We start from the raw sequence: 19,488 nt of genomic DNA on the forward strand, positions 1-19,488 counted from the left end.
AAACACAGCCCAATTGTGACAAGTATCACGGCAACCTGAAATTAATCCTACAGTACAAATCAAAATTTTAAAAATCCAAAGAAGTAACGTAACTACTCGTGAATTGTCTTGATCCTCTGACCTGACTGGTGGGCCCTCTAGTCGGCGGGTACGATTCGGGAACCCAATCGCCGAGGTTGGCGGGCCCACATGTCAGCCAGCGCAGGGGAGGACAAAATTTGACGACGAAATCTCTTCGTCACGGGGAGTCGAGAGGAGAGGAGAGGAGAGAGGAAAAGAGAGCGCGATATGGGGGAGGAATCGCCGGCGGCCGGCGGTGGCGCGGCGGCGGCGGCGGCCGGAAAACCATCGGGCACGGCGCTTCCGAGGAGGGGGAAATCCTGCAAGGGCTGCCTCTACTACTCGTCCATGCTCAGATCCCGCGGATTCAACCCCGTCTGCGTGGGGATCCCGCGCTCCATCCCCCAAGGTAAAACGAAACGAACCCTAATCTCCCCCCCCCCCCCCCCCAAAAAAAAAAAATCGCAGCGCGCGATCGATCGGCGTGCGGGTTTTCAATCCATCGGCAAAAATTGTCTCTATCGATTTCTGGTGGTTCGGGTTCAGATTGATCGGAGAATCTCACGAAACTGTTGTTGTTTGGTTCGGTGCTCCAGTCCCAAGCTACGTGGTGGACGAGCCCAGAGAAGAGGCGGCGGCGCAGGGGCATGATTTGAGGCAGTTCAAGTACGCCTGCGCTGGTTACTCCATGTTTGTGGTGGATAACAAAGACGGCCGAAGCGGCGAGAAGGAGGGCAAGACGTTGTTGCCATATTGCCAGGGGCTTGAGGTTGGTTTCCATCTCGTAGTTATTAATTACAGTATGGAATCTCAATTCTTTTCGTCGATGTTGATATGAGGTTGGTTTCCATCTCGTAGCTGCAGTATGAAATCCTTAGTTCTCTCCATTGATGTTGATTGGTAATCACAAACATATTAATGCCAATGAGGCAATGACTTATTATGTAGGTAGTGAATCACAAAACACGTGATCATAGGAATCTCCTACAAGAAGGAATTAGAGTAGTAGATGTTGATCATACTATCTTCCATGATCTTTGCATTAGTTTTAAGACTTATATCAAATCTCAACATTTTTTTTATTTCAGACAAAAATCTATGTTTGCCTAAGCACTGTAACTAAATGTGATAGACCTATCTTACGATTTTCGTGTATCAAAGCTTCTTTACATAAACCTATAATACGACATTTCACACGTAAAACATCTGATTGCGTAATACTGGAAGTAATCATGCTAGGCATATTTTGGTATCTACATGTATCAAAGATTCTTTATGTAAACTACAATATGATCCTGCAATTGAGCACTAGTTTCATTCATAAGCATCCAGAAGGATTTTCTTTTCTTGCATTTCCATGTGTAGGATATTGGTTGGCATCATCAACCTATAAGGTTGAGGTGGGACCACATTTGTGCAACCTGAAGAATGGTTGGTAATTTTGTTCTTTTTCTGACTGCTTGGTGGTTGGACTCTGTTCACTTATTGACACTGCTCTCTGAGAACAACATGAATGAAACTTATGCCTCTTAATAGTTTCTGTTTTTTATTGAAAACACATACATGTATAAGTGTATATTTTATAGTCATTATAAATCTTTTTTGTGCTAGCCTTTGTGCTTTGCTTCTGTCTAATGACAATGAAAAATGTCACTACAGCTATTGGTGGACAGCAGATTGGTTGAGAAGAAATCACCAAATAATGAGCCTGCTACTGCCTCTTATAGAAAGGAAGGTATGCTAAAGTATTTCTCTTGATGCCACAACTTCTTCATATTTGGTCTACAGTTGAATAAAACTCTATGATGACTTGGTACAGGTAATTGTGGAGTTTTGTTTTCAAATGATTTATGAATGATCAAACTTTTTAAAACTCTGTCAATATGTTACAACTTAATACTCCCTCCGTCCCAAAATATAAGTAACTTTGGCTATGTGTGTCCAGATTCATAGCCAAAGGTTGTTATATTTTGGGATGGACGTAGTAAGTACCAAAAGGTGGGTTGAAGCTCCATTTTCTCAGTATTAAGTCCATAGGTAGGTCATGTGCATTTGACGGTGGCAATTACACATTTCTGTAAACTTTAGCTTGGGTATTTCCATTTAACCATATGTTTCAGTCATGTACAAACTTGTTCTTTTGTTCACAGACAGCTATAGAAATATTTGCTAATAGTATGGTATTAGCTGGGAAAAATGGAGTGTTAAGTCAAATTATCAGTCATGTTGAGAGTTTGGTTCAGTTTTGTTGGCCAATGTTCTTCTACAACAATAAGACCCATCTCTTTGGGTGTACCATTTCTTCATTGTTTAGATTGATGTTTAATACATTTGCGTTTCTTATTACAGCGGCCACCAGCTCTCGGCAACAAGGACAAAGACCCGGGCAACTTACAGGACAGGATTTCTATGCGAGGAAAGCTAGCTTTCAGATTTCCCCTTCCTGTCCCTTTCTTGTGATTGTCTTACTGATGTAGTACGAGGCTGCTGCAGGTTTAGGAAAAGCGCGGGATTGGTCGCTTCAGGCGTTGCAAAGAATCTAAACAAGACAGCTATTTACATCAAGGAAAACGTCGCAGACATACTTTACCCGGACCGTCGACCACCTAAATAGGAACTATGCTGCTTGCCCGTCGTTGTTCAGTTGGAGATCTGAAGAAAATTGCTACCGACATGAGATACAGAAGACTACCTGACGCCATATCCTTACAAATTACAATAACCACATCCCTATTGAGGAGTGGCCCGAGCCACATTGAGCAAAATTGGACGGTTTCTTGGATGCTCTTAATTCTTTCCATTGTACTTGCATCGTTTTTGTAATGTTATGGCCAGATACAAACTAATGTTGTACATGCGACAGCCTTCCTGCTTCATTGAAGCAAAAATGGGATCTGGTCGGTGAAATGTTGAATGATGTCAACTGTTAACTCCTTGAGGGCAAAAGGTTGATAGATATAAGTAGAAGAGTGCTATCCAATAGTGCGCTTATTATCGTACAGAGTAGCATATGGTTATCGTTTTCACCATGCAGGAAAAGCCATAATAGTATTAGGAGTATGTTAATCTGTTCTTTTGCTCTCTCGTACTAAATACTACTCCTTTACTACTCCTTCCGTCCCAAAAAAAAAAAAAAGACAGACACTGGGTTTCCGTGTCCAACGTTTGACCATCCGTCTTATTTGAAAAAATTAAAAAGATAAGTCACGTATAAAATATTAGTCATGTTTTATCATCTAACAACAATGAAAATAATAATTATAAAAAAAATTTATATTAAGATGAACAGTCAAACGTTAGATACGAAAACCTATTATTTATTATTTTTTTAAGGACGAATGGAGTAGCAGGTACTTGTAGTCCTGACACTGTATACTTGCCGTTGTTCTGCACTTCTGACTCTTGAGTTACTCCTCGAATGCTTTCAGAGATGAACATTGAACAGCAGTCTGCACTTGTGCAGAGGCATGAGGAGGAAAGATTTGATTGGAGCACACGTGATGGCGTTGTGTTGTGATCCGTATGGTCGCCGAGCCGAGTTCAAACTTTACGGTGACGATGATTGAATGGTGAAGTCGACGTCACGTCAATCGCATGTAAAGCAAATGTACCGAGTAAATGTCGTACCTACTGCAGCACACTGTCGCACCTCCCCCACTTCTCCCTGCCGATCAAACGGCACTCTAGCTAGCCTGGAGTACTCAAAACGCCAAGTTTTTATAGTTTTTTTTTTCTTAAATTCCGTATAGATTCCGGTGAAATTCTTGTAAAAAATCATGTGCTCCAAGTGGAGCACTAATATGATGCGAGAGAGATTTCACGAAGCATTCGAGGAATACTCAGCGGCAGTAGTGCCCCCTACCCAACCTTGAGAGCTCCTTCGGAACAAAGAATTTTTTGCTAGAATTTCATTGGAGTTAAATTAATTCCTGCATTTCAAATGAGTATTGAACACATCAATAAACATATAATTTTTTTTTCAAAATTACATAAAATACACACATCACATGCATATATGCTTAAACGGACAAATATCAATAGAACTTATTAGTGTAGTACTTCATCTGTTCTTGAAAAAAATCAACTTTTAAATGGACAAGCACTTGTTTGAGACGGAGTAAAGAGGTGAGTATAGTATTAAAGGCACATCCACATGTGTACTACCCGTGTCTAGATTTATAGCTAAAAATACTTATATTTTAGGACGGATGTAGTAATATTGATAGTATTAAAAGCGCATTCGCATGTGTAATATTTAAGGGTAGATTTAAAGTCTGACCAGCTACTAGGCATTGACTACTGCTAAAAGAACATTTCTGACTTAACCTAAGCAGTTTGCTGTGCTGTTTTCAAATTTGGTCGCTGCCTTTTCCGAATGATTTGCCGAAAAGTTGGAATTATTTGCCTTTTTCCCGGCCCCCATGCAAAGCTGCAGGCCTTCCAAATTGTGAGGTGGTGATCTCGTCCTCCGGTTCATGGCAGCTGCTCTGCTGGACCCACGCAAGCTGCAAACAACGGTGCTATTGCTATGCTACTGCTACCTCTCAACACCAGACGCCATTAAAGTGACCTGAGCTTCTCACATAAAAAGTTTAAAGTGCAAGCACTGAAGGAGAAAGCAGCGTCCCTGTTGGAACTTGAAAACAAAACAGCCCACTAATCATACTCCATCCTAAAATAAGTCAACCTCATAAAAATAGAGTATGGGTGTGTTTAGTTCATGTCAAAATAGAAATTTTGGTTGAAATTGGAACTATGTGACCGAAAAGTTGAAAGTTTGTGCGTGTAGAAAAGTTTTGATGTGATGGAAAAGTTAGAAGTTTGAAGAAAAATTTTAGAACTAAACTCGGTCTATATCCAGATTCGATGTACTGAGATGTGTCACATCTTAATACGAGATTGGTTTATTTTGACACGGAGGGAGTAAGTCTACTCTCCGGGTCAACGCAAGTTGCCTGTCATCTGTCCATAGTGCCACTATCAGTAGCTTAATAAAATGATATGATATCAATAATCTTTTTGATTGCCATAAAGGTATTTTGATGTCACTACTACTTCATATTGCAGCGCAAAGTAAAAGATGATGAGTGCATGAAGATATAATATTTTTGCTCTATGTATAGCTACCAAGAATATTCTGAATCGAGTAGGGTTTGGCCCTGTTTAGTTTCAAAGTTTTTTTTTTAACTTCCAACTTTCCATTACATCAAACCTTTCATTCACACAACTTTTCTATAACATCGTACCAATTTCAACCAAACTTTCAAACTTCAGTGTGAACTAAACACAGCCTTTATATGGAACTTCCCGGTTTTATACAGTTCCATTTGTGCCACTTTCTTCTGGTCCACAAATGAGAACAAACGAGGTTCCCACTTCCACTTGTACTAATAGTTAATCCAGGATAGAAAAAAAATAATGAGAAGTGATTAGGACAATAACATTATCTGCATTCTGCATAAGAAATGATAGTCTGCTTCTGCATAAAAAATAACCATACCCATGTGCCTGAGCCAGGGAGATTCGAGACAGATGTCGAGCACATACCCATTGGAGGACGATCCAACAATTCATTTTTAAGGAACACCTGAGTTTGAAACAAGTTACAAGCAAGATACTGCTCGGCACACGCCATAATGCTCACTGGTGAAATCAAATTAACAAAATCCGTGTGAAGTTGTGAAGCCAAATGAGGACATATCAGTATATCCCTGTGACTAATGGTCACTGTACGCGTCGGTGGCAAACCTAACACCGCACAGAACAAACTGGCCATCTCTTTCCATCCGAAGAACCACTACGCTAGCTACGAAACAACCATATGCCTCTGACGGATTATATCACGAATTATCTACTTAATTATCATCATTTTTTTAAGAAACACGCCTAATAAATACCTTAAAAACAAACTATCGTAGGAATTTCCTTTTAGAAAATGTATTTAGAAAACTTTGAGCAAATAACCATTTTGTGAATAAATTAGAAAGAGCATGGCCAAGCAAGCTGAGCACCAAGCAAATACTCATTTCATCCTAAAATATAAGAACTTAGAATCAGATAAAATTTATGTTTAGATAGATTTGTAGTTCTAGTACGAGAGTATCGAGTAAAGCAAGCAAAAGAACGGGCAAGACGCGTTCGGCCGAACGGCAACATCGTCGGCTCACACACGCATCGCACGCAGACCCAGCAATACGGCGCGGTGAGGGAGCACGACACCGATCGCCACTCCACCAGTGAGCACCTCACAGCCCCATTTTTTTTTAAAAAAAAAAAAACAAACCAGTGAGCGTTTGTGCTGCGTCAGGTCAGGACGAAGAACAAACAGAAAACAAACCAATCCACTGGGGCACGGCCGCACAGTGCATACAGTGCAGTTGCAGAGTCGTAATTAGGGCATCCACAATGTAGTCTAAAACTAGTTCATAAGCAATAAAATATTCTATTTAGCCATCTAACAACATTATGGAACTAGTCCATAGCAAGAAAATAGCAAAAGCCACCCATAAGCATATGAGTTGCCCATATAGAATAAAATATGTTATTTCTCTCTATTTCCTCTCTCCTCTTAATACTAGTTGCTATCTATATACATTGTGAAGATAACAATAGTTATAGTCCATATGTGTGGGTCCCATCTATATGGACTACTTTTACTGTATATATTGTTGTTGCCCTATACTAGTGTTGGTACAATAGCAAGCTATAAGCCAGCTATAAATATATTTTAAAGAGATAAAGGAAAAGAGAGAAGAGCAGCACGGACTCCAAAACGTAATGTGTGTATGACACGTGCGACCAGATATTAATATTATAGTAAGCAACTATTGTATAAATAGACTATTACAATGGCTATAGATGATTCGGAGTTAGTAGTGGCCTATCCTATTAAACTTGCTCTAATGCTCCAATAGGAGTATTTAGTGGGAGATTTGAATCCAGTCCAAGCAGACAGAGAAGAGAGGCCGCCTCCTGCACACCGACCAACCCCCCTCAGCCTCAGCTCAGCTCCTCCCTTTCAAACCACTCCACTTCACCTCTACGAGTACTCCAGAGAGAAAAATTTATCAGCGTCAGCTTCCCTCTTTGAGCTCACGCTCACTCATCACACGCCATGGCCATGTCTCCCCTGCTCTTCATCGTCTTCCTCCTCATGCTGCTCGAGCCCTGCTCATCTTCTCGCAGCAATGTGAGCCATTAACCGGGACATTCTTAGCTTTGCTTTGATGATTTCTGCCCCCCAAGAAAGCTTCTGGCAGCGTCAATCTTACGCTGTTTTGGTCCCATGGCGTCTCTCTCTGCAGGTGTACATTGTGTACATGGGGGAGAGGCACCACGGGCTGCGGCCGGAGCTGGTCCAGGAGGCGCACCACGGCATGCTCGCCGCCGTTCTTGGCAGGTTGCAATCTTCTTCTTCTTCTTCTTCTTCTCCTCCTTCTCCATGGCTGGAGCATTGGTTGCTTAGATGTGGCGTGGTTTACTGTTGCCTTGCGCTTTGCAGCGAGCAGGCGGCCATGGATGCCATCCTCTACAGCTACAGGCATGGCTTCTCCGGCTTCGCCGCCGTGCTCACCGGCGGCCAGGCGGCGCGGCTCTCCGGTGAGCTCGCCGCATTCCCCGCCGGCCATCTTGCTGCTGTTCTTGGCAAACCAAAATTTGATTTTATGTTTCTCTATCTCTCTCACTCTGTTTTTCTTGTACTCTTCTGCTGGATTGAATTTTTTTTGTCACCAAGATTGGCCTGGAGTTGTGCGGGTTGTTCGGAATCGTGTTCTTGACCTGCACACCACCAGGAGCTGGGATTTCATGGGGGTGAATCCGTCGCCTTCAGGTGGTGGAATCCTCTTGGAGAGCAGATTTGGGGAGGATTCCATCATCGGTGTGCTAGATACAGGTGAACTCACCTGTTCTTCATCATGTGTAGAACTGGCAATTGCCAGTTTGCAATTGATGCTGACATTACAATGTGAGGATTGAGATGCTCTTGGTTTGCAGGAATCTGGCCGGAGTCGGCCAGTTTCAGAGACGACGGCATCGGCGAGGTCCCGCGGCGCTGGAAGGGGCAATGTGTCGCCGGAGAGAAGTTCAATGCCTCTAACTGCAACAGGTTGGCCTGCTCTTGAGCCTTCAGTTTCACATTGCTATTTTGCTTGTGAAATTTTATCACTGCAATAGGAGAACAGAGAATTTTGCTACTAGTTATTCTGTTGGTGACTTCAGATTCATGATAGGATAGGAAAATAATAGGCGCGAAATGGTACGTCAAAGGGTATGAAGCTGAGTACGGCAAGATGAACACCAGTGATATCTATGAGTTCATGTCGGCAAGAGACGCCGTTGGGCATGGCACACACACGGCATCCACAGCGGCTGGAGCTCTGGTAGCCAATGCCAGCTTCAGGGGCCTTGCCAAAGGTGTAGCAAGGGGAGGGGCACAGAGGGCAAGGCTGGCAGTTTACAAAGTATGCTGGGCTACTGGAGATTGTACCGCTGCAGACATTCTTGCTGCTTTCGACGATGCCATACACGATGGCGTCGATGTGATCTCGGTGTCCCTAGGACAAGCACCACCTCTCCCTGCTTATGTTGATGATGTCTTGTCAATTGGATCCTTCCATGCTGTCGCAAAAGGAGTCGTCGTCGTTTGTTCTGCAGGGAACTCCGGTCCTTATTCAGAGACGGTGATCAACTCGGCCCCATGGATTGTCACTGTTGCTGCGGGCACCATTGATCGGATATTCCTTGCAAAGATCATTCTTGGCAACAATAGTACTTACGTGGTATGGTGTAATCTGAATTATAGCTTCAAACACTAATGGTTGCAGATGGTTGGCACATTGTTCTTTATTCTGATGGCATGATAATGCAGGGCCAAACACTGTATTCTGGAAAGCATCCTTCAAAAAGTGTGCGTATAGTCTATGCTGAAGACATTTCATCTGATAATGCCGACGATACTGATGCAAGGTAACCTTTGTCATTCTCTTCACTTTGGATCCATCCTACAATTTCAACTTCCATTTGGGCTGATGTCTTTGCAGAAGCTGCACTGCAGGATCTCTGAATGCTACTCTAGTAAAAGGAAATGTAGTGCTTTGCTTCCAAACAAGAGCACAGAGGTCAGCCTCAGTGGCCGTAGAGACTGTAAAAAAGGCTCGAGGTGTTGGAGTCATCTTTGCGCAATTCTTGACCAAGGATATAGCATCTTCACTTGATATTCCTTGTGTTCAAGTGGATTACCAAGTTGGAACAGCTATACTTGCATACACGACAAGCATGAGGTACACAAAACTTTCTTGGATATGATCCACCAGGTGTGAAAATTATGGGTTCATGCAATTAACTGTTGTTTTGCAAATACAGAAACCCAGTGGCCCAATTTAGCTTTCCAAAAACAATTGTTGGAGAGCTGGTAGCCCCAGAAGTTGCATACTTCTCATCTAGGGGCCCAAGTTCTTTGTCCCCCTCTATCCTGAAGGTAAGGCATCTCCTTTAGTTGATGAACTAAGTTTATCCTTTGATTTGATCAAATATGTGACAGGAAAATCAAATCTTCCCGTGCCATCAATTCTTTTGCAGCCAGACATTGCCGCCCCAGGTGTAAACATTCTGGCTGCATGGTCACCTGCTGCTGCCATATCATCGGCCATTGGATCTGTTAACTTCAAGATTGACTCCGGGACTTCAATGTCGTGCCCACACATTTCAGGTGTAGTTGCTCTTCTGAAATCAATGCATCCTAATTGGAGCCCTGCTGCAGTGAAATCAGCATTGGTCACGACAGGTAATACCATAATGCTTATCTGCTTCACCACACCAAAGATTGCCTTCACCTGACAACTCTACATCTTTGCAGCCAATGTTCATGATGCATATGGGTTTGAAATGGTATCAGAGGCAGCACCCTACAATGACGCAAATCCATTTGATTATGGAGGTGGCCATGTCAATCCAAACAGAGCTGCGCACCCCGGTCTTGTGTATGACATGGGAGTATCTGACTACATGCGCTTCCTTTGCTCCATGGGTTACAACACCTCAGCCATCAGCTCCATGACTCAACAGCAAACAACATGTCAACATACGCCAAAATCGCAGTTAAACCTGAATGTTCCATCCATCACCATCCCTGAACTGAGGGGAAAATTGACGGTGTCAAGAACGGTCACCAACGTCGGCCCTGCTTTGTCGAAGTACAGAGCTCGTGTAGAAGCTCCTCCAGGCGTGGACGTCACCGTTAGCCCCTCGCTCCTAACCTTCAACTCAACCGTCAGAAAGTTGCCATTCAAGGTGACATTCCAGGCCAAATTGAAGGTGAAAGGGAGGTACACCTTCGGGAGCCTGACATGGGAGGATGGCACTCACACGGTGAGGATCCCTTTGGTGGTTAGGATAATAATCAGTAAGTTCTACGTCAATGCTTGAACAAGTCTTGTGACTCCTTGTAGTCCCCATCGATATTGGGACAAGATGTAAGTTAAACTCGCTAATTCTCCTGATTCTAATGGCATAGGTGATTTGTTGGGGGTTTGTTTACAAGAATTCTGCCAAAATGCTAATGTTTGTTACACAAGAACTATCCATGAACAATTCTCTGTATGTAATCAGGGAATTTTTCGTTGGAACAACAACCATTCCACTCTAGTACAAATTGCAGCATACACAATGAGATAACACAAATGTTTCACTATAATCAAACGAGTAATTTTAATACTACTAGCTGGTAGGAGTACCACACCAAGACCCCGATTTGGGGAAGGGGAAAAAAAATGAAAAGAGAGGAAGGGACGCATACTGCAAGTCGTCCTCAGAACTCCTGAATCCTGATTCGCCTCATGATTTGGCGCCGTCGCTGGTAGCGGGCTTGCTGCCGGAGGATGCCGACGAGGAGTGGGCGGCGAGAGCCTTATTGTAGGCGTCGAGCTCGTCGTAGTAGACGTCCCAGACGCAGCGGACGCAGCCGCTGCCGCAGCAGTCGCCGGGGAGCGGCTTCTCGGGCGGCTCCGGGGCCGGGGCCGGAGCGGGCTTGTTCGTGGTGGCGCCGCCGGCGTCGGCCATTGACGCGGCGGGGGGCGGGGGAGGGGGCAGGCGGTGGCTGCTGCGGCGGCGGAGGAGAGGGCGCGCCGGCGAGGGGAGCGACGAGGGGATCGGCGCCGGGACGCGGAGGGCGGCGACCAGCATGCGGAAGAGAAGGGAAGAGAAAAGCCGATTCTCCCACTTGTTGGGCTGTTTTTTGGTAGAGTATTTTGGAAGGCAGAGTCCAACTGCCACAAGGTGAAGCCAACCAATTAATACACGGCACGTCGCCTCATCTCTTTGTATCTTATGAAAACACTACCGGAGCCCAGCGAATCGGCATATTTGTAAACGAAAAGTAATTTATAAATAAAATTTTTATATACGTATTTTTAGTGATCTAAAAGCAAAGGCTGGAAAATAAACTTCGATGAAAAAACCTTATTAAGATTGAAAATTCAATTTTTGGCTGATAAACATAAGCGTAAGTTAAAAAGATGAGGCCTGTAGCATCGCAAATTATATGATCGTTGATTAAAAAAATAGACGTATAAGACTTGTCTACGATATAGGGTAAGAAACTATTTTAGGAGTATAGTTTTTGCGTGGATAAATCTTGTACTTTCATTTTTAGATCCAACAATAGTTTTTTTTATTTTCACTATATATCATTAAATATATAGTGCGAGGCTCGGCTTCTGAAACATTTTACTGCAGAGTTGCGAGCGAGTCACGAGCGGAATGACTTGTAAGTTGTAACGAGGGAATACGAGGAATCGTCAATGATCTATCAGGATCAGGATAATCAACAGTTGCAGGGATCAGTAACTTAAAATGAGTTCAACAAGCACCTCAGTAACAAGTCAAGCTCAGCATTGAACCTTCTCCCTTACACAACAAAAACCGATTCACATGTTACTACAGCTTAGTCAAGCTCACTCGTGTCAAGTGTCAATCAGACAGAACAGAAATCAAACATTCCAACAGCAAAATCGGCCATTCGAGATGAAGACCAAAGTGGGGAATGAAAATCACGCACTCCTTTAGGACATTTGGATCTGTTTCTCTTCTCGCTATGCTTATCTCGGGTTCCTGAATCAGACAACTGAGAGGCAGAGGCTGTAAAAATGTGCAGACAAGTAATAGAATCTAGTGTTCTCAACGGCATACCAAACGAAGAACAACATACCTAGTTAGGTTGTCTGTTGTCGCCTTCTAAGCTTTTGCTAGGTGATGCGTCAAAACCATGATCGAACTGGATAACCTGCACTGTTTAAAATCGACCACCAGACATCATCATATGGTTGGTCCTTGAAGCACCTTCACAACTTCCTCCGCTCTAGCCTGTATCTCTTTTAGATATTCAACGAGTATGCGCTGCTGATAAGAACCTCCTTCCTGTCAAACAAAAAGATAACAAGAGGAAAAATGAAAAATGTGCTGAGGGGATGCTAAACTAAAGACAAGGTCCTGACAAACTAAAAGAGATTGCGTTCTCTGTATAACTCCAAAGGTTGGGATATTACTGTGCGAATTAAGACTCTCTCAATTCTCTTCTTTATAACAGCATAAAATTCTTCTGGTGAAACATTTCCTTTCCCCACTGTTAACCCATCAAGCAACAGCTTGTTCCACTCGTTTTCCGGAGCTGCAAGGCACAATCTGGATATATTAAAGGTTGAGATCAGTTGATTGAAGACAAACAATCTCTCCGCACAATGATACATACCCTTTATTACAGATTCAAGAAAACTTTCAGGCACTATTACTTCTCCCCCTGAAAATGAAAGATAGACAAATCAATTTAAAGGGTAATCATTCTCAGTGGTTGTGGTTCAACAGTCCAAAACGAATGAACAGGATTTACCTTTGTAAGCGTAACTACGCTTTTGGAGAAAATTGGACGCATACAGCTGCAACACCTTCTGCAGCATAGCTTGAAGTCCTGGTTTATCTCCATCTTGTTTAGCCTAAACACATGTAAGGGTGTAATAGTAAAATGAGTAGCAAAACTACTCTATGCTGAGTAATATATCAACAAAGTTAATCCACAATGTAGAAAATGACACATACCTGCCTCAACTGAGCATTAACCTCTGACAGAAATCCTTCGTCTAGCTGTCCTTCTTTTTCTCTATTTGAAATTTCCTGGCGATACCAGGACACCATAAAAAACAAATACAAGATTGGAGTATAAAACTGGCACTTTCTAGTTACACTACAGATTGGAATATAAATCTGTTTCATGTGAAGTAGAGCCAACCAAAACAGTAACTTGCCTAAAGCGACTAAATGCTATGTGTGAGGTAATGTGAAATAAACCAAATTCATAGGAAGGCACCGATGAAATATCCCAGTAAAGAATAACAGTGAAAAAATAGCTATGTTCGTTCTTACTTTCTCCATCAATTTGAGAGCCTCCGGATCTCTCGGTGGCCACGTGGCGTTTTCACCTTCGTGCATCACAGGACTAATAATTGCCTTCAGCACATCAGTTGACTGTTCAATCTTTTCCTGAATAGATAAGGGTAAATATTAGCAGCATTCAAGGAACTTTTCTGATCACGATAAAAATGCCAAAAGTGTTGCCATTAATACAAATAATGTGACCCAATATTGTTCTTACATCAGTCTTATGGACAAGACGGTCAACTATGTTCATGACATTTTCAGCCAATTCTTCATAGTCTTTCTGAAAAGGCAGAAGAGAGACACCATTCACAAAGTTAGATTAATCGAGCTAAGAGAACGGGATCGACATTCCATAGTAACAAAAAAGAAATCCAATTGTGAAAACCATGCTTTATCATCATCCGATTTGCATAGATCAATTCTTGCTGCCAGCCGAACCCAGAAACCCTCATCGAACGCCAGAACATTTTCAACCACTATTTGATCAAGCTGTCACATGCAAGGAAGGGTAAATTAGTAAGTTGATCAAGTAATTTTCATGTCAAAAGTAATTTCAAAACAAAGCAAGGCTTAATTCAATTAAATGAAAATAAAACAAACTGCATATATTCTGTTCAGCAATGCTCCAGTATTTAGAATTACCATAGACATAATAATAAAATCTAGTGATAAACTGACAAGGATAAGCATACTTCAAATATTTCTAAATGCGTAAAATAAACCTGATAAGAAACTAAAGGTAAATATGAAAACTCCGAAGTAAATAAAATTGAACAGTTCATGTTGTTCACAGAACTTGAGGCTTAATGCTCCCACGACCAAGTCATCAAGTACTGCTTAGATTGGTTCTACAGATTTTGAACCAAGAACTAATGGAAGCATGCTCAAAGCAAGGAGAATTATATACTATAGAGGTTTGGTAACAGATTTAAATTGGTACAATTGAATGGAGAGATCTTTTAGTGTGGTGTAAAACCTGAGACTGTAACCTTATCTAATACTTCCTCTGTCCCATAATATAGCAACCTAGGACCGGATGGGACGTACCCTAGTACTATGGATCTGGATACGGGCATCCAGCACTACGTTGCTATATTATGGGATGGAGAGTAGTAGAATAAACAGTCAGATTGAAGATATGAAGAGTTACCTCTCTAGGATTTGCATCCCTCAGCATCTCGATCAACCTGTCAACTTCAATTGTCTTCTTCAAGGATTCTTCTGGGCCTTTATCAGTTGCATATAACAAAGTCTTCCTGTTTAATACAAACATAGGTTCTTAAATTAAGAATAATAATAGACTGTTCATCTGTCTATTTGCACCATCACAATGAATTCGGAAAGGCAAATCACAGATCCTGCCGCATTGCAGCTACCAAATAGTATGAAATCCTAGGAATGAATGGTAGATGTAGATTTGCACATGAATCAGAAATGTGCATCAGGACCGTAGAAACTCATGTTACTAAAACACCCTGAAGAACATCTGAACTGTGCTGGTGGCAGTTAGAGAGCGCACTGTATAAGCAACTCCAATGGAACAGCGAGAGTTATAGAAGTAATCTACTCTGAACAATAACTCGTAGCAACAAAATTACCGGCATTGCAATTTAAAAGCATAGAACAGTAATCTACAACGAAATACCCCAATCTCATGAAACACTTAATCCCACAGGAGACAACAATGCAACATGAAGGGTAATCCACAGGTCTGCGATGACTTCCCCCAAATACACCACAGGAAGCAAAACTAATTCGGACAAAAGGCCATCAACTCCATTCCATACTAGAAGCAAACGCCCAAGGAGAGAACACGAACCGCCTCCGCGTGTCCGCGTGGAATGCTCTCCTCGCAGGGGAGAGCGCCGGGGCTCCCCAGCACCACCGCCGCGGCGAACCCTGCGCGATTTAACCGGGGAAGACTACTCGGTTAGACGAAGGCGCATGATAAATTACACAGAATCAGAGACGACGAAGGTGGTGAGGGAGCGAAACCGCGAGACGGAGCGCGGACTGGGAGGCCGGCCGGAGCGAGGTGGACGCCGCGGCCGCCGCCGCCGTCGACATCGCCGGCCGGTGGGCGGTGGCTGGAGGCTGGAGCGGAGAGCGCGCGTGAAATGTCCACAGATTTGGAGAGAGAGAGGATGAGCCGGCGTGAGTGGAAGCGGACGACTCGAAGAGGAGGACGTTTTTTTTGTCGTGGCCTTGTGGTTGGGCTGCACCACCACTCGATCGGCCCATTTAGGTTAATGGGCCGCAATTACGAGCTGGCAAGCGGTGCTGCATTTGGCCCATGCGAAACGAAGCACCAGTGGGGCCGGCCCTGTAAGATTGTGGCGTTGGGGACATGGGCTGGCTTGGCAGTTTACTTGGATGAACTGGAGAGCACACGTAATCACAAAAATTGCACAGCGTTCGCAACACTACGATTAAGGATTCAGATCAAGTTCAGTTATACTTGTAACGTTAAGTTAAACGACTGCGTATAATTTTGATTGTTCATTTTTACGATGAATGGTTCAAACTACTCCCTCCGTCCCATTCAAACTATCTCTCTGCAGATTCGTTATATTAAAATGTGTCACATCCAGTTCTATATACGTTTTTTTACGGAGAAAGTATACGCTAATGTAAAATTGTGCATAGTACTCCGTGCTACAGTTTTTTCGTACAATGCTATCAATAGTACGATGTACTCCCTCTATCCCTAAATATAAGGGATTTTGGTTGTATGTGATTTATTCTAGTACAATGAATTTGGATATGAAGCCTGTCCAGACGTATCGCATCCAATTAAAATCCCTTATATTTAAGTATAGAGGGAGTATGATCTAGACTGTCTGATTTGTATCCAATGGTGCGCACTGATCTTGCTTAGGTTGCAGTTACTATTGTGACTGTAGCTGAGATCCGGATCCTCCTATTAATGACTTCTCCCGTTGGACTGACTTTCTAAAGTTTTCATTTCGATGTATCCTTCTAAACCTTTTTTTTCCAATTTAATTTATGGTGTGCAAGACGTACAGTACATACGGAGGAGTACGGTGTATATACTAGTATGCACATGCCTTGTACGTTTACCGTTCTGCGAACTTGAAAAGTTCGAATCAAGGAGATGGTGCATTTACTACGCTGACGTCGACCAGGATCATCCGTGGATTGCAGTTTCAAGCATCCAACAGTAGCAGGAGTGCTGCACTGCTGCTACTATAGGAGTAGAACTGGTGGTCACTTCGTAATTTGTATCCAAACTTTGAATCTAAACACAATCTTAGCAGAACCAAATCGTAGGTGTATCTGCAGTTGGGAAGCGAAATATACTGGGGAAGCAGCAGCGCCGGCGCCGTGGCGGCTTGAGTAAATGCACTGCTTAGTTGTAGTAAATGCATGTTCGGTCTCCAGCATATCGATGCATCATCATTTCAGATAGATAAAGCGTTGCATTTTCCAAACAAATAATGGTAAATTTCACATTTTATTTTTTTTAAAAAAATTGGTGCACTGTGAGAAGGGGTTAATACAGCTGCACCGAATATAACCTGAAAATCAATGAAGATATTTATGGTCGTTCCAAGACTAAAATTTTGCCCATTGATTCCGCACGTAGAGTAATTTTCGTCGAGCAGGCGTGCATGCAGCTTGAATTGATCGAGTACCAGTAGGAGGAGTACGACGTTATTTCATGCATCCCAACAACGGAGTCTCTCCACACCCTCGAGGGCAGTGGCGGAGCTATGTACGAGAGGCTGTGGAATCCCTTTAACCCCTCTAGCTTTTTTCACAAACATCATTGTAGCTTTTGGTTTTTTACTTGTTTAGAATTTATAAAAATGATCCTACTAAATTACTCTCCTCATCCAAGTTTGAACATATATACCCTAAGCAAATGACATTAAGATCAAGGACACCAAAATATTTATCATTCTCGAAGTAATCCTCATCGGTTAAGTTGTTTCATTGCTTCGTGTTCTATCGATTGCTCATTTTTAAATATTGCATGTCATTGCAACACATTTAATAATGCACATTTACTCTTTATACCACATACATAATAGTAGTCGATTAAATCTCGGCAGGACCCACCACATATCATGTTCTATACGGAAACAACCTGTGGATATAGGAGGAGTTCCGGATAAGAAAAAACAACCAGAGTTCTACATGGAAACGACAAGAACTACTCGGATTGTATTCATATTGGTTTCCCTAGTTCTACTTGGACAAGGGGACACCTATGGGTATAAATACAAGACCCCCTAGGAGGAGAGGGGAGACACCCACCACAATCAACATACACGGAACAATAGATCAAGACACAAGATCAACATACAAGCCAACATACGTCAAGACAAGACGCTAGGCACGAACTCGAGGAGAAAGACTACCCTGTTGTCGACTACGAGTCAGAGCTTCAGACCGCCATTTCGATAACAGGTAGATAGGCTACCCCAAATATTGTAGTGGTGTGATTATGATGAATAAGAGCAATATTGGCTTCGGTCAACAGGATGTAAGGTTATTAACTGACAATTCAGGGGCCCGAACCAGTATAAAAATCCTCGTCTCCGTCTCTTTTACCTCAGTCTCGCGTATACCCTAGTACCAACAATCCCCATACTATGCAAATACCGGAATCACGACATCAAACGTCGACAGTGGCACGCCAGGTAGGGGAATTTTAGTGCTTCAGGATTTCGACGAGATGAGTTTAAGAGATGGATTCTCCGACAACGAGCTACTCGACGACTTCGGACCGGGGAGATCCAACCCGACCAGAGTACGTCTCCCGACGAGATCGGAACCATCATCATCAGCAATTTGATCCATCAAGATCGCTCAAGCCTCGAGACGTCGTTGCGGGAGATATCTGTTCGCTATTGTTGATCACGAAAACTTCGCCTGGTCCGGTCAACTACGGAGACTCTCACCAGCCAGAACGTCGTCCTATAACACGATATCGGGTTTGTCGTTCCAACTCTTTGTATTTGATTTAATCTCATCCTAATTAATTACACTAATCAGCTTCCTGATTGGTCCATTTTTCTTTGTGCCATGGCCGAGGTCCTCTGTCCGGGCACACCGTGCGTTGCCATGGAGAGACAACAACCGACATGCATGAGAAGCCTCAAGCTCAACTTGATTTGGACTCTGCCACGTAGAGCTGAGGACATGCATCGGATTTCGTACAGTACTCCGACATGCATGACGCGTACGCTGTACGCACGTCTCGCGGAATAGGACCAATACATGCATATGGAAAGTTACCAGGTAGCTGTCCACAAGCAATAATCATCAAACACCCAAAACGAGGTATTTAAGATTAATTTTTTAAATTAGTCTAATAATTTCGTACATACATCCGGCATGTATCTACAAAGTACGCAATATTTTATATACAATTTATCATATCTATTTTTCCAATCTATACAATATTGTCAGATCTATGATTTATTATGTTTACCCAGAGCATATTTTTTATACAATATCTATTGTGCAAGTGTCCCCGATGTTAAATCGACAACGGTTTAAATTGGGGGCTCGCCCTATTTTCTTCAGTATAAATCATGCTTGTTTACGGTTTACATAATGCTTGATATTTAATCTGCTCGCTATATCCTGATAATACTAGAAGATTCATGCAGTTTTTTGAGTTCATATTCGATATTCTATGCTATATATCTTGCCTTCTAGAAAATATTTTTCAGAAACAATTGAGCACTCGAGTAGGTTGTGGTCGAGTATACCGCATTATCGAGAACGATCTCGACAAATGCAGAGTCGTCACGCCAACCTACCAACGAATACTGACGACCTATCTCATAGCACCGGCCGTGGCTGGACTATTTGAGAAAAGGTTGTTAACGGATAATTTCTCGTGAACATTGTCGGCTTGATCACCCGACATGATTGTGAACGGACATCCGGATATGCTATAAGTTGGGTATGTGAGTCATGCTGGCCACATGATATGCACATAAACCAACTTTAGCACCCCTATAG

General features: G+C 42.8%; 4 protein-coding genes across 9 annotated transcripts; 2 read left to right on the forward strand and 2 right to left on the reverse strand.

Annotated features, from left to right (window-relative positions):
* The first annotated feature begins 220 nt into the window (after positions 1 to 220).
* On the forward strand, positions 221 to 2,977 carry LOC4347664 (uncharacterized). Its single transcript, XM_066304220.1, has 5 exons — positions 221 to 469; positions 657 to 829; positions 1,720 to 1,795; positions 2,410 to 2,474; positions 2,552 to 2,977. The coding sequence occupies exons 1-5, from the start codon at positions 289 to 291 to the stop codon at positions 2,672 to 2,674; spliced, it is 618 nt and encodes a 205-aa protein (XP_066160317.1). The 5' UTR covers positions 221 to 288; the 3' UTR covers positions 2,675 to 2,977.
* A 3,578-nt stretch (positions 2,978 to 6,555) lies between these two features.
* LOC4347665 (subtilisin-like protease SBT3.6) lies at positions 6,556 to 11,239 on the forward strand. Of its 5 annotated transcripts, XM_015756046.3 has the most exons (11): positions 6,556 to 7,249; positions 7,365 to 7,459; positions 7,562 to 7,659; positions 7,796 to 7,954; positions 8,056 to 8,167; positions 8,297 to 8,840; positions 8,930 to 9,027; positions 9,102 to 9,341; positions 9,424 to 9,538; positions 9,640 to 9,844; positions 9,917 to 11,239. In XM_015756046.3, the coding sequence occupies exons 1-11, from the start codon at positions 7,175 to 7,177 to the stop codon at positions 10,483 to 10,485; spliced, it is 2,310 nt and encodes a 769-aa protein (XP_015611532.2). In that variant the 5' UTR covers positions 6,556 to 7,174; the 3' UTR covers positions 10,486 to 11,239. The 5 variants fall into 5 exon arrangements, with proteins under 5 accessions (XP_015611532.2, XP_066160327.1, XP_066160325.1 ...); XM_066304230.1 differs by having other exon boundaries at positions 6,556 to 7,459; XM_066304228.1 differs by having other exon boundaries at positions 7,365 to 7,659.
* LOC4347666 (branchpoint-bridging protein) lies at positions 10,638 to 11,267 on the reverse strand. The gene has a single exon (XM_015756045.3). It carries the CDS (start codon positions 11,239 to 11,241, stop codon positions 10,894 to 10,896), a length of 348 nt encoding a protein of 115 aa, XP_015611531.1. The 5' UTR covers positions 11,242 to 11,267; the 3' UTR covers positions 10,638 to 10,893.
* A 611-nt stretch (positions 11,268 to 11,878) lies between these two features.
* Positions 11,879 to 15,654, reverse strand: LOC4347667 (uncharacterized). Of its 2 annotated transcripts, none has more exons than XM_015756049.3 (12): positions 15,484 to 15,654; positions 15,308 to 15,387; positions 14,639 to 14,744; positions 13,879 to 13,977; positions 13,703 to 13,768; positions 13,474 to 13,590; positions 13,150 to 13,224; positions 12,944 to 13,046; positions 12,806 to 12,853; positions 12,603 to 12,724; positions 12,266 to 12,474; positions 11,879 to 12,181 (listed from the first exon to the last, which is right to left on the reverse strand). In XM_015756049.3, exons 1-11 carry the CDS (start codon positions 15,553 to 15,555, stop codon positions 12,373 to 12,375), a joined length of 990 nt encoding a protein of 329 aa, XP_015611535.1. In that variant the 5' UTR covers positions 15,556 to 15,654; the 3' UTR covers positions 11,879 to 12,181; positions 12,266 to 12,372. The 2 variants fall into 2 exon arrangements, with proteins under 2 accessions (XP_015611535.1, XP_015611536.1); XM_015756050.3 differs by having other exon boundaries at positions 12,603 to 12,738.
* Between the last annotated feature and the right edge of the window lie 3,834 nt (positions 15,655 to 19,488).

Source organism: Oryza sativa, chromosome 9 (assembly GCF_034140825.1).
Source record: "Oryza sativa Japonica Group chromosome 9, ASM3414082v1".
NCBI lineage: Eukaryota > Viridiplantae > Streptophyta > Magnoliopsida > Poales > Poaceae > Oryza > Oryza sativa.

Excerpts from the sequence above, each read along its gene's own strand:
- LOC4347664 (XM_066304220.1), top strand. The coding sequence starts at position 289 with ATGGGGGAGGAATCGCCGGCGGCCGGCGGTGGCGCGGCGGCGGCGGCG. Across the intron at positions 830-1,719 it reads CATATTGCCAGGGGCTTGAG|CTATTGGTGGACAGCAGATT; the intron begins GTTGGTTTCCAT and ends ATGTCACTACAG. Across the intron at positions 1,796-2,409 it reads TGCCTCTTATAGAAAGGAAG|CGGCCACCAGCTCTCGGCAA; the intron begins GTATGCTAAAGT and ends TTCTTATTACAG.
- LOC4347667 (XM_015756049.3), bottom strand. The coding sequence starts at position 15,555 with ATGTCGACGGCGGCGGCGGCCGCGGCGTCCACCTCGCTCCGGCCGGCC. Across the intron at positions 13,978-14,638 it reads GGGATGCAAATCCTAGAGAG|CTTGATCAAATAGTGGTTGA; the intron begins GTAACTCTTCAT and ends TGCATGTGACAG. Across the intron at positions 12,854-12,943 it reads GCGTAGTTACGCTTACAAAG|GGGGAGAAGTAATAGTGCCT; the intron begins GTAAATCCTGTT and ends TTTCATTTTCAG.
- LOC4347665 (XM_066304227.1), top strand. The coding sequence starts at position 7,287 with ATGATTTCTGCCCCCCAAGAAAGCTTCTGGCAGCGTCAATCTTACGCT. Across the intron at positions 7,660-7,795 it reads CCAGGCGGCGCGGCTCTCCG|ATTGGCCTGGAGTTGTGCGG; the intron begins GTGAGCTCGCCG and ends TTTGTCACCAAG. Across the intron at positions 9,539-9,639 it reads TGTCCCCCTCTATCCTGAAG|CCAGACATTGCCGCCCCAGG; the intron begins GTAAGGCATCTC and ends ATTCTTTTGCAG.
- LOC4347666 (XM_015756045.3), bottom strand. The coding sequence starts at position 11,241 with ATGCTGGTCGCCGCCCTCCGCGTCCCGGCGCCGATCCCCTCGTCGCTC.